Here is a 14824-nt window from a genome sequence, read left to right as displayed (position 1 = left end):
AGGCACGGAGGCCTGGAGACAACGCGGGGTAATAGAAATTGTGATTTTAGTGAGATTCGGGCTGCTTAAAAAAAAATAAAAAATGGAATAACATAATTAGAAGGCAGCCATTGAGACCTGCTTCATTGAGAATAACAGGTTTGGTGGGAGAGAGGCAGCAACACGGGGCGGCTCACAGAAACATCCTCAAAGATGGAAATTACGGAGAGGACAGGTTTGATCGAACGGGGTTTCAGAAATGTTCTTATTTCACCCAAAATATGTGTTGTAGGCGTACATCACGGAGAACGCGTGAACACAGACACGCAGAGACACGCACATGCGCACGCACACGCGCGCACACGCACACACATGCACAATTGAGATTCAAATGCAGCAAAGAACTGAACATTTGATATTACAGAAGAATCATTTGAGTCTCTCAGCAGTGACACTTGTTTGCATCATTCTCTTCTGTCTCACAAAGGACGAGAGAAGATAAAAGGGCTCTCCATTGAAGCCTTTCTTTTTTTAGCATTTTTCTTCAACTGTTTGAAATATTTCAGCTCGTCTGTGACCTGTAGCAAAAAAAAGAATAAAAACTGTATCCAGGGAAAAACATCCGCCCTCCCCCACTTTGACCCACTTTCACATAAACAACATACATGATGATCTCAGCGATCTCTTCTGTCACATACGTGCGGTAACACAAACGCGGAGGCGCTGCAGACAGCGTTCTGGGCCACCGGCGTGCTGGATCGTACTCGACCGGCCTCAATGTTGTTGAAGTTTACGGCCAAACCGATCTCCGGCTTCACGCAGTCAGCCTCGCCCTTTCGGTTAAGCTGCCGACGTGGCGATATCAGCCGAGGCACGGACCGCAGGCCGGACCGAGCGAACGCATCCACTTACGCCCGCCTCCAGACGCTAATGCCTTTCCCTGGGAGACGCGCGCGGGCGTCGCCCCCAACGCCGCCGCTAGCGAGACCTCTCGGGCGCCGAAGCCCCAGACGAACGCTCTCCGACGCTCCCCTTTCAAATACCCAGAGCTCATTCTGTCCGAATACGCCGAATATGTTTACAGTTCTTGGTTTTGTTCATTAGTTTTGCACAAATGAACGCGGAGGATGTGAAATTTAGACAAGTGCTGTACACGCTAATGACTGTTACATAAAAATAGAATGATACCACTAAGCCTAATGCCTATCGATGCACCCAAGCCATCATGCTCTGTATACAAACCAGCTTAGAGTACTGAAGAGAGGAGAAGACTGGATAGAGAGAGAGACAGAGAGGGAGGGGGGGGGGGGGGGGGACTATAAAAATATAATAGCTCAAGACTTCAGAGCAGTTTACAACACTGTGGACTAGACATGGACGTACGACAGTGCGGTTAAACGCAACGTTTTCTCTCTCACTCCCCGTCTCTCTCGCCCTGGCCAGGGTACAGTTTTCCACGCAGATGCAAATGCGGGTGGGTGAATTTTCCGTTTGGCCAGGCCAAGCTCGCAGTGTGGCTGACCAGGAGGAACGAAATTCAGCAGAGCGGGCCAGTAGATCCGCTGATGCTTTTCAGGGGGGTTGTGGAGCGGGCCCATGTCCAGCTGTGGAATGATGTCAGTAGTTTTCAGGCAGTTTGGAGTGGGGAGCGGGCCATATGTCCCTGTGCAAGGGAGGGGCTTGTTGTACACTTGACTGGAGTCTGGCAAAGGGCTGGTGTGCAGAAATGTCCAAATCAAGGCTGTAATGTATTGGTAGGAGTTAAAGGTATATGTATTTTTTGTTTTTGTTTTTGTGTTTTCATTTCTTGTGTATAAAAAAAGGAAAAAACTGGTTCTGTCAATATGAGGTGTATACGGACTGCACTCTTCATCAGGCCAATTATAACACCCTCCTCTTCATCACACTCTACACTGCACTCTTCATCACCCCCATAACACCCTCCTCTTCATCACGACTACTGTAGTACGACTCTTCCTCATGCCCGTCATTACACTCCTGCTCCACACGTCCATCATAACAAACAACAGGTACCAATCTAAATCAGTGTATCTCTCACACCCCTGACAGAGCCTCAGAGCGGCCATCTTAACGCCCCTCTTCAGCAGGCCAATCACAACGTGCTTTTCTACAGGCAGCCCGGCGTTCAGAAACCACACACCCCGCACACAGCGTCCGCCCCCCACACGGCCGCAGGAGAGAACACCCCCCCCCGCACACGGGCGCCCAGTTTGGCGGCGGTTTTGGCAGCAGATACACTGAGGCTGACCACACACGCGTATGTGCGATGTGCTAAGAGCCGCATCCGCACAGCAGGGCAAGGGGACGCTGTGTGTTTGGGGTGGGGGGTAGGGGCTGGATTGAGCCCTCCATTTGCTGATACCTCAGCTCGTCGCCGCGGGGACCGGGAGTCCATGGTGGAAAGGTCGGGGTCTCCTCACCGCACGAGTGGGGGGTTTCCTCGTCGGGTTTCCCTCTCCCAGGGAACCCACAGCCCGGCTGAAGGACAGAGTGGTCTGGGACCACGCTACTTAACACTGCCCCCCTGATCCCTCCCAGTCCCTTCGAGGAGATTTAATTACTATCAGTGACTGCCAGAGTCTAGAGGAACAGAATAGATGAGTGAGAGAGAGAGAGTGAGGGAGGGAGAGGTATAGAGAGGAAGAGAGAGAGCGAGTAAGCGGGAGAGGGAGAAAGAGAAATAAAGAGATAGAGGAGGGAGAGAAAAACAGAGCAAGATTTGGAAACCCCTTTATTGGGACAATATTCAAAAACAGAAATTATAGGGCTTCAAGAACAAAAACAACCAAAAAACAAAAAGCAAACCCAAACAACCCCCTCGGGCAGAGAGAGAGGCAAAGAGAGAGGGAGAGAGAGAGCGAAGGTAGAGAGAGAGAGAGAGGGAGGGAGGGAGGGAGGGAGCGTTGGAGAGGGGGAGGAATGAAAGGGAACTGGGTGTTAAACATTCACAGAGCGCCCCGCTCCTGCGTCACACACACACAGCTCTCTCATTAGGCGGTAATAACCGCGAGGTCAGAGTGTAAACTGAGCTTAAAATCACAACCGTCTCAAACATCACAAGAGGAAGAAGAGACTTCTGCTTTTAAACACTCGCACCACGCACGGCACGTACGCGCTGACTGCGTGCAGGAGTCACGGCCAGCAAAGGGCCACCAGTCGACACACACAGCGATGACATGAGATGAATCCGCTAAATTCATAAATTAATTCCAGTCAGGACCACTCTCGTCTGGTAAAATGGCAATTTATTAGAACATTAAGGAGCTGGTTACTCAAAAATTATCTTTAGCCGAATGGCTTAGTTCAGGGGGCTATATCTCAACATACTGCTAAGAATATCAAACAGCACATTTTTAACCCCCCCCCCCCCCGAACAGGGCAGCAGCAGACATTACCATTTTTACAGCAATAACATGAAAGCATATTTAGATGTGTATGCAAAACATATTTCTTCAACTTAAATTCCATGAAATGCACACATGATAATAGATTCAGGTAATACGCTTAGAAATACAAAATAGTAATAAGGACGAAAAAGGTATAAAAAAACCATAACTACTAACTTTAGTGAAGATATAACTGAAAAAGAAAAACATGTATCACATAAATAATGCGCAGCTGCTATCCACGTCCAAAATGTCGCACATCTTCAGCTAAGCTGCCGTTGATTATTATTATTTCATCATTTTTTAAATTAATTTATGTTTTATGTATTTATTTGTAAATGTATTTATTATTATGTTTCTGGATTATTATTATTTGCCTGACATATTTAATGAGTTCATGTATCTACATCTACAGTGCTGGTTTATATTTCATATGATGCATTGTTGTTTATGCTTTGCATTGTTTTTATAAAGCTTTGGCAACAAATATACTGTGTTATGACATGCCAATAAAGCATTTTTTATTTGAATTGAATTGAAATTGACAGAGAGAGGGAGAGAGAGGGAGAGTGAGAGAGAGAGCGCGTCTCTAGCCCAGATCGCCATAGATATGACCGATTGGCCTGCCCTCCAGGCCTGAGAGGAGATTGGCTGATAGCAGGAGAGCAGCATGCTGTTCACCTGGACTCAGGTTAGGGGAGTTTCCCTAAGGTCACTGACCACGGCTGTTCTGTTTGGCTTGGCTGGGGTGGGGGGGGGTGGGGGGGGATGGAGAGGAGAAGAAAAGCTTTTGGGGAGGAGGCGGGTGGGGGGAGGAGAATACTCAGCTTGTGCACCATGTTGAATATGCAGTTTTCCACACTGATTCAGTTCCACAAGAACCAAGTGAAGCACAGAGCTGATCTGCTACTGCAAGTGTCCCGGGCAGCTGGGAGATAGATCCTGGGGGCGGTAGCCGTGGTCCTGCCCAGGCAGGATTAGTACTCTCAGAAACCCACAATGAGGAGGGCAAGATGGCGGTGGCAAAAGTCACATTCTACACGAGACCGTGACGACAAAACGCCACAGCGATAAAATAAACGCTCTAATGAAGAGAACCACTGTCACACCTCAATAAGAACGCTTTAAAAAACACAACAAAAAAAGAACGATAAAACAAAGGGTCTAAGGAAGAGAAACACAGTCCCCCCTTGCTATGAACGCTTAAAAAAACACAACAACAAAAAAAACGATAAAACAAATTTTCTAACATTTTTTAAAATTAGCATACAAATGCTAATAGTAGAAAACCTTCTGCCCACTGTTAGCATTAAACTGTATTTTATTATTTGTTTCTTTTGCCAAAAAAACGTGTTTGAAAACTAAGTCAATGCTGTTAAAAAAAAAAAAAAAAAGACCAAGTAATTTATGGACCGGCGTGTTTGTTGACCGTGAAAAGACGGGCCAGGTGTGACCAATCGTAAGTGATCGATCATTGTCATTGTGCTTTACGGGAATCAGGAGGGCGTGGTTAATCTATGGCGATTGCAGCTTCGATAGCGGATTATTGGAAGTCTTGTCACAGTTCATCACAATGCAAAAACACAATAGTTCAGTTTTATGACTAGCCAGCATCAATAAATGAGAGACTCAAATATTGTTCTTATTAATTCAATATAAATGTATAAAATGGAAAGTGATACGAAGAGGTTTCAGAAATTTTGTTAATCTGTCAGACCTGAAGACAATGATAATGTGTGTTAAGTAATAATAAGAATAATAATAATGATATAGAAATATATAAATAATAAGTAATAAATAATTCAATAAGAGTATAAAAATTTAAAAGTTTAAATTAAAATAAATTAAATTAAATTAAAATACATCCGTTTTATTCATATTGAAATCATAAGCTACATTCCTGCATTATTATCTGTATTCTTCTTATATTATTATTATTATTATTATTATTAATATTATTATTTATTTATTATAATGCAACTAGTGCACTGTCAAATGATGACACCAAAGATATTATGATTGTTTATTTTAACATTTTTAAGCTTCACACTCAGACAAACACAACATGCGCACGCACACACACACACACACACACACACACATAACACACAAGCATACACACACACACAAGCCCATATATCAGCCAATAAACAGACATCCCTATTTCCACAGTGCTCCCTAGCCCATATTAGAGCACCCGGACCAGACCACTCTCAGAATCACAGCATATGAAGATTAATGTGTGGACTGACACACACATTTCTCCACAGTCACTCGGTGTCACTCTGTCATTGTGTATCAACTTTCCGCCTGAATGATTCCGATTCCCGGGCAGAAGATCCATTTCATGCACTGTGTTTACCCAGCACCCGATCAAAGGAACAGGACGGGTGTGTGTGTGTGTGTATGTGTACGTGTGTGTGTGCCTATGTGGTTGTGTGTGTGTGCATGCGTGCATGTGTACGTTCGTGTGTGTGTGGGTGTGTTTACCCAGGTTATAACAAATTACCATTGTGCTTTTGTGGTGGGCTTATAAACAGTGCTAATGTGTGTGTGCATGTGTGTGTACATATGTGTTGTGTGTGCGTGAATGAGTGCATATGTGTGCGTGTGCGTGTGTGTGTGCGTAAGTGTGCGTGTGTGTGTGTGTGTGTATGCGTGTGCGGGTGTGTGTGTGTGTGTGTGTGTGTGCGTAAGTGTGCGTGTGGGTGTGTGTGTGTGTATATGCGTGTGCGGGTGTGTGTGTGTGTGCGTAAGTGTGCGTGTGTGTGTGTGTGTGTGCGTAAGTGTGTGTGTGTGCGTATGCCTGGCTATGACTGTGGAAATATAGCAGCAGTTACGGATATAGGACCTTTAGCTCTAGAGGTCCGTGTAACACTTCAGATTCACACACTCACAGTCTGTGAGAAATCGCAGCCGACCCCGGCTTCACATCGCAGCACAATATTATAGCACACTGGCGTTCATCAGCGACACAGAACGGAATTCAGCACGTCTCAATCAAAGATTTATTTCAACTTCACTGAAACAAAATATTTTAAAAACATGAGCTACTTGTCAACATTATGCAGTCAACAACATGTCAAATAAAATCACCTCACTTTGGCAGAAATTCAAACAACTACATACTACAAATACATTAGCATCACCTAAAATTATTACAAGCCAGAAATGTTCTGGTGTTTATATTTATTATTTATTTATTTTATTATAAAAAATAAAAAAAACTATCAACATGCACTGTTTAAATAATTGTCTATTCTTCATATGTAGCTACAATATATATTGCACAAGAGCACAATTAGTTAATAGTTAGGGGGAAAACAATCTAATTAATATATTTTTATTTGAATGTTTATGAGAGAAAATACTCAAGATATTTTAACTTAATTTATTTAAAATCTTAAAAGATTTTTGGAGAATAAAATTATTTCAACAGTTAATTTATTTCAATTTCTTTATTATTTTAAAAAAATACAGTACAAATATAATTCTGTTTGAAATCTGTATAACAGTAATATAAAATCATACAAAACATTTTTTTTATTATGATGATGATGATGACTTTGATGATGATGATGAGTATTAATTTTATTATTATTTTATTTTTTTATTTTAATTGTATTTTTATTTATTAATTTGAAATGTTCTGTGATATTTTTTGGATATGTAATAAGCATGTATTTTCAGGAGCAGTGGGCAATGCAGAGCGATGAGGAACGCTGTTCAGCTCCAGTGCGTGATCAGTGTGTGATCTCTCTGTCTGTTTAAGCCCAGGTAAGACCAGGTAAGACCAGGTTAGCGGAGCGGGAGTCACTCAGGAACCTGTCGCTTTCTCCACTCATCCACGGCAGATCATCTCTCTCTCCCTCTCTCTCCCTCTCTCTCTCAGAACTACAGCACAGCTTTCACACCCCACACTGCACCCGCCCTTGCCAATACCCACACTAACATATCTATCCAACACTAACATACCTCCCCAACACTAACATACCTCTCCAACACTAACATATCTCTCCAATACCCACACTAACCTATCTATCCAACACTAACATACCTCTCCAACACTAACATATCTCTCCAATACCCACACTAACATATCTATCCAACACTAACATACCTCTCCAACACTAACATATCTCTCCAATACCCACACTAACATATCTATCCAACACTAACATATCTCTCCAATACCCACACTAACATATCTATCCAACACTAACATACCTCTCCAACACTAACATATCTCTCCAATACCCACACTAACATATCTATCCAACACTAACATACCTCTCCAACACTAACATACCTCTCCAATACCCACACTAACATATCTATCCAACACTAACATATCTCTCCAATACCCACACTAACATATCTATCCAACACTAACATACCTCTCCAACACTAACATATCTATCCAACACTAACATACCTCTCCAACACCCACACTAACATATCTATCCAACACTAACATATCTCTCCAATACCCACACTAACATATCTATCCAACACTAACACACCTCTCCAACACCCACACTAACATATCTATCCAACACTAACATACCTCTCCAACACCAACACTAGCATATCTCTCTAACACCCACACTAACATATCTCTCCAACACTAACATACCTCTCCAACACTAACATATCTCTTCAACACTAACATACCTCTCCAACATTAACATATCTCTCCAACACCCACACTAACATATCTCTCCAACACTAACATACCTCTCCAACACTAACATATCTCTCCAACACTAACATACCTCTCCAACATTAACATATCTCTCCAACACCCACACTAACATATCTCTCCAACACCCACACTAACATAGCTCTCCAACACCCACACTAATATATATGTATACACTCAGTGACCACATTATGATCCATGCCAGGGTCATTGTATTGTTTGGTGGGTTTAATGCTTTTATAAATGCTTATAATATTTATACATAATATTCATATTATAAATAGTATGAATGTTGGTAAGAAGAATTGTCGGTAATGTAAACGGAGAAAATAAAGAAATAAACACCGCCGGTTAATAGCTGGATCAGAGACAAGGCCATTTCCAATTTGCTCTCGATGTTTATTCAATCTCCCTTTTTTTGGGGAGCAATTATGTGAGTGTTGGTGTGGAGAGCGGGGAGGGAAGGTGAATTCATTTACTGTGTGCTTACCGCGCCTGTGATTGATGTTTCTCCGCAGAACAGTAAAGCAATTAGGGCCATGATGTAATGTCATTCTAAAAGGCCTGTAATCACATTGCGCCCTGACTCCAGGCCTTGGTAAAGATCTGCAGCAGATTAATGCACAAGTTAATGACATTAATGCTATTTTATATTCAACCAAAAATAACGATGCCTTTTTTTTCCACGGTATTTGTCTCACACTTACCAATTTAGATCAGGATGAGAAAGGACTATCGCAAAGCCAAGCCTCTCGAATGCCGATCCATCACTGTGCATGGACCAGATGCTAGAATTATCTCCTTTATGACCTTGATGATAATTAAGAAGTTTGAAATCATTTTTAGAGGAAATGGGCTTGAGTGAGCTATGGATATGAAAGGCAGGTCAAGGAAATATGAAAGTTTTGGGTTTTTCTCCCCGTAAATTAAAGTGACCGTCATTTATAGTGTTTGATCCTTACATCAACAATACGTTGGCCCTCTCTCCAGGAGGGCCAGAATGAAGGCAGCCTTTGAGACAGGGGAAGCTTGTGCGATCTAAGCTAAATGGAAATTGGCAAAGGATAAATTCCTCACAGATTTTAAGATATATTTTTTGCCACGCAGAGAGTGGGCACAGTGTGGAATAGCTTGCCAGGACATGTAGTGGAGGCAGAAATACTGGGGGGTTTTCAAGACCAGGCTTGATATAGTGCTAGATTTAGCTTTTTGACAAACTGAGCAGTAGGTACACTTAGGGGTAGGGAAAGGTGAGCATTGCCGGGCGGAATGTCCTGTTCTCACCTTTATGTTATGTGATGTTATTTCAGGCCAATGGAACCTTCCCAATCACCCACAAAGAAAGGGGGCTTTTCTACACAGGACAAAGAGTTAAGAACTTTCTGCCATTTTCTGCCAAATAAATATTTAAGTAAGTAAATAAACATGAACTATACATGTATATGTACATGTAATATGCATATACATGTTTATTATGTAGAAAGCACTGTCTCTATATATCTATTAAATTATCAAATACATTTTTTTAAATAATGCATTATACTGATACACGCCATGGATATATCCTATCCCAATGCCAACATACTGTGGAAAGTATAAGAATCATTTCATTATTTAAATTATTTTGACATAATGCAAGTTTTTTGGATGACAAACTTTTTTTTTTAATGAGTAAATATGTTTAAGAACATTTATTTAATTTAGAATCTCCCTTGTAGTGTAGGTTTCAACATAGGAGAATATTGCTTTCTTGAGATTAAGAGCGGAGACTCTTGTCTATTGTGTACTTTTGTAAGCAACATATATAATAAATTGCATAAATAAATATATTGCAAATCTCACTACTTTTTGTTGCTGTTGGATGTTATTATGCTCATATTAATAGTCATATTAATGTCATGATGTCTGTATTAATAATGGTTTGAAAGTAAGTAGGTACAGTATATTTATTTATTTATCTATTCTTTATTACCAAGAAGAGCCTTTTAAATTTTTCACAGAAGAGTCTAGGACAAGAAAGGCAGCATTCATTCTATTCCAGATTATTTTTTTAATTTTTTTTTAATTACTATAAAAGCCCTATAAAATATACAATTTAAATAAAAATAAATAACTGCACCCACCAAATATATTGGTATTTTACTGCACACATTCAAACGGCAAACATAATATAGTATAGAAATAAATAATACAAATAATAGAAAAATAAAAATTATGATTTTATATGTTCCATTTACACAAATAGGAGCTTCATTATATGCAGATATAGTTCATTTTTGCCTTTAAAATTCTCCATTGTTATGAGATTGGCAATTTTAAAATATGCACCTAAATCAGAATGGCATAGCAAAAAAATAGTCCACCTAAATTTCATCTAAAATATTTTTTTTCACTTGAAAAAAAAAAGAAAGAATCCAAGACTGTAGGAGACGTTCACTGTTGCCGAAGGAAACAGCAGTCACCTGAGAGGCATTCAGAAACGAGCCGAACAGGCAAACATCCCATAAACACGGCAACCCCATAAACACGGCAACCTCACTACAAAGACAACCGCATCCCTCCACTGACACACACCACTCACACTACCACGCTTCTAGTAGTGCGCTTCTAATGCAGAGACAAAAAACTATCATTCTGAAATTGATTTAATATAACAAGAATTAATATACAAGTAAATATCAAATCACTATCACTGTAATAGTACAACTACAATAACGCTTCTACTGCTGAAACAACTAATAATAATATTAATAATAATAATTAGAATTATTATAATAATACTAATGGTAATACTAACAATAATAATAATATTAATAACAACAATAATAATAATGTAGTAGTAATAATAATAATAATAATAATTATAATTATAATAATAATAATAATAATTATTATTATTATTATTAATTTTATTATTGGTATTATTACAAAGATGGGGGAAGACCTGTATGTGAACCATGACTCAAAGGTATTTATTATTTTGGGGAGATGTGAGAAGTCCTTAAAAGGACAAACACGTGTAATATACAGGGTCAGCAGGAGCACAAACAGGTCGGCCCAATCACACTTCATGTGCCTCCTGTTCCCCGTCATTACCCCACCACGTGCTGTGAACCGGCCGGCAAGCAAAAACACGAATAACAACAACAACAAACAAAAACAACACACACACACACACACACACACACACACAGACACACACACACACACACACAGACACTAAAGCTTCTATACTAATCAGGACCGGCCAGGCCGGGGAGGCGTGTGGACGAACGCGACCGTCGCCGCGGTGATTACACGTGAAACAGAAGCGGTGGGAGAGGCAGAGCTTCAGCAGACGCAGATAATAACATATAAGTCACCCGGACTCTCTTCTGCGTCCGTGACACAACAAAGGCTCCCCAGGTCGTCCTAACCGACACGGGCTCCGCAGATGTTTCACACGCGGAATATTAAACCTGATCTGAGGACATGCTGGAACATAAAAAGGGTCTGAGCCAAGGCCATTACCATAGCACCGGGATCCTGGGCTGCTTCAGTCTTTTATTAAAAAAGCCCTTAGATATCAAATCCAGGGTTTGAAAAATCTCCATTTAAAAAAAGCACATAAAATAAATAAATATGGACAAAGAGGATTCTGCCTCCTAGTCACTGTTTGGTTTGGAAATACAAATTTGATTAATGCGGGGACGGAACACACAATTTCAGACAACTGTCCGCACGCTTATGCATTATGAATCGCATCCGATTTGCATTTGTATTTGATATAATAGGATATCATTAACCTGTTCACATTATCGTAATTGTAATGATATTATTTAATGCTATAATTATATATTTTTCTTTACACAATAAATTGGTAGAGAGAAACTGTTACTGGTCTTATTTCTGTGTATATTATAAATGCATTCATACAGCTGAACATGGATGGAGATAATGCGTGCTAAGTACAGTGTACTCTAAGTCTTTAACGAGAAGCACCGTGGGGCCCATACAGGTGACTGAAGCAGAAACCACGCGCTAACAACACCACGTCCACTCCACTGTGTCTGATATCAGCATAATTATTAATTAATGAAAATAAAATAATTACTTCGGTCTGATTTTTTTTTTCGCGGCAATTTCACGCCACAAGCACTCCAATACTTTTAAGGGCTGTAATTGAAAATATGTCCAGGCGCCAAATAGTTCAGTATGAGCTGTGTGTCTGAACAGCACTTCATTTAGACACATTAAAAAAGCTATAAAAAATGACTAACTGTGAATATTCTGGACAAAGTTAACAGGTATTCTAAGATTAGCCCCTGGGAAGCCCTTTCGGTGGAGGTGTTCTGAGCGCATAGCTATCCTGTGACTGCTTGCAGGGCTGATTTCGGGGTATAAATTCCGGGCACATCCAGGCTCTTTGCCCTGAGTTATATTTCTCCCTGTAACCACCCCCGCAGCCTCCTAAATGAGAAGATTACGGCCGCTGAGGGTGTTAGCATAACCCCTCTGCGCCATAAGCACTTGGAAGACACTTGTCCCACACTCTAAAATGCTCCAGAACCTCAGGACTGGCTGGACAAAATGTCCCCGGCAGAAAAGCCAGCACTGTGATTATAACGTTACGAGCACACTGTCGATCTCTGCCCTTCTCCTTCTGCTGCAGAGCTGAGCGCGAGGATCCCACAAGACAGGCCACAGAGAAACAGCAGAATACGAGAGAGAGAGAGAGAGAGAGCGTGAGTGAAGACTGATAGATAGAAAGAGGGAATGGAGGAGGGAGAGAGAGGGAAGGAATGAGTCAATGAAAGGGACAGATAGATAGAGAGGGACAGAGCATGAGAGAGAGGGAGGGGCAGAGAGAAAGGGATAGAGAACATATGAGAGTGATAGAGAGAGATTGTGTGTGAGAGAGAGTGAATGAGAGGGATAGAGAGAGTGTGATAGAGAGGGAGAGAGAGATAGAGAGATAGAGAGAGTGTGATAGAGAGATAGAGAGAGTGATAGAGAGGGAGAGAGAGTGTGATAGAGAGATAGAGAGAGAGTGAGAGGGATAGAGAGAGAGTGATAGAGAGGGAGAGAGAGAGTGAGAGGGAGGAACAGAGAGAGATAGAGGGATAGAGAGAGAGTGAATGAGAGTGATAGAGAGGGATAGAGAGAGAGTGTGATAGAGAGAGTAATCGAGAGGGATATAGAGAGTGATAGAGAGGAACAGAGAGAGTGATAGAGAGAGAGTGAATGAGAGTGATAGAGAGGGAGAGAGAGTGATAGAGAGGGACAGAGAGAGAGTGAATGAGCGTGATTGCGGTGCAGTGCCGTGCCTTACCCGTAGGGGGCAGTTGTGGAGGGGGGGGACAGCCGCGGAACAGATAGGCGTTGGGGGAGAACTGGTCGTCGGGGTGGGGCTCCAGGATGGGGTGGGGGGAGCTGCTCTCCAGCAGGGGCATCTGACACTCCCGCACGGTGGGGGGGACGGGGTGCAGCGGGTCAGGGGGGGGAGGGGGGGCGGGGGGGAGCAGGCTGGACGCAGGAGTGGGAGGGAGGGGGCGGCCTGTGGATGGGGAGGAGAGAGGGAGAGAGGGAGAGAGGGAGTGTTAATGATGGTGATATGGGGCTACGGCATACACTGTTATTCTCTCTCACACACACATGTGCACACATTCGCATACAGACAAACGCACGCATACACACACTCACACATGCACATGCGCGCACACACACACACGCACGCACACACACATACACACATTCGCACAGATGCACATATGCACACACACACATATGCGCACACACACACACAAACACACACACACACATTCACACACACGCACATGTGCGCACACACACACATTCACAAAAGATGCATGAGGTGAGAAACAATGCAGTGTGCTCTTATGTGTGCCAGGGGGTGGGGGGTTTGAGTAAGTGAAACATGCCCCACCTCAACACCTGGACCCACACACACCACTTCATCTGCACCTGTGACCATTCAATTACACTGCACAGACTCTAAAACCACACCATCAGCAGCCTGATATCCCACACTACCGTAGAGGTACATACTGTAACGCAGGACAGAGATTCACCAGGTACGGCTTGGCACGGCCCGTGGCATGACACCATGAATACTACTCTGACCCTCTGACTGACAGACTTACCCCTCTGAAGCGTGAGGTCACAAATACGTCATTAGAACGTTCTTAACTGAACATTCTAATTGGAGCATTCAATTAGAATTTTCTCAACAGAACATTCTAATGCCGATGTATCAATCACAACCGGTCATAGAAAGCAATGAGTTCTAGTACACTGACTTAAAGAAAAGAAAAACCATCAACAAACCTACTCATCAAAGGGTAAAAAAGTAAATAAATCAACACAAAGCGTGTGCTCAGTCTTGCGGAGAGCTTAATTACCGAGACACAGTGAAAAATTGTCAACTTTGAAGTCCTACACAACAAGGAAAAAAGGAAAACACAGTCGCACATTTTAAGTTGGTATGAAAAGGACTCATCTGGTGGCATGTGTAAGTGGAGGCACTCCAGCTCCACAGCTGATGCCCTGTTTTCTCTCGCTGTTGTTTCGTGCGGGTGAAGTGTAAGAGGGGAGCGGTGAAAAAACAAAGTACTGGAATTGACACGCCAAAAACAAATGTCTCATCATCGTCAATTACACCGGGGAACCTCCGCCCGCGTGGGAATTAGAGATGAAGAGAAAAGCGTATATTTACAGCCGGCTAAAGGGCCCCCGA

General features: G+C 42.2%; 1 protein-coding gene across 1 annotated transcript in view; it reads right to left on the bottom strand.

The window, feature by feature from the left end:
* LOC133132572 (teneurin-2-like) overlaps window positions 1-14824 on the bottom strand; it is a 403992-nt gene that overhangs the window by 126960 nt on the left and 262208 nt on the right. The window contains exon 4 of the mRNA XM_061248068.1: window positions 13400-13624. Within this exon, the coding sequence (XP_061104052.1) occupies window positions 13400-13624 (225 nt within the window). The remainder of the gene's footprint in view (window positions 1-13399; window positions 13625-14824) is intronic.

The sequence above is a fragment of the Conger conger genome, chromosome 7 (genome assembly GCF_963514075.1).
Source record: "Conger conger chromosome 7, fConCon1.1, whole genome shotgun sequence".
Lineage (NCBI taxonomy): Eukaryota > Metazoa > Chordata > Actinopteri > Anguilliformes > Congridae > Conger > Conger conger.
Note: the sequence above shows the minus strand (reverse complement) of the source record. Positions and strands in the feature narration are given on the sequence as shown.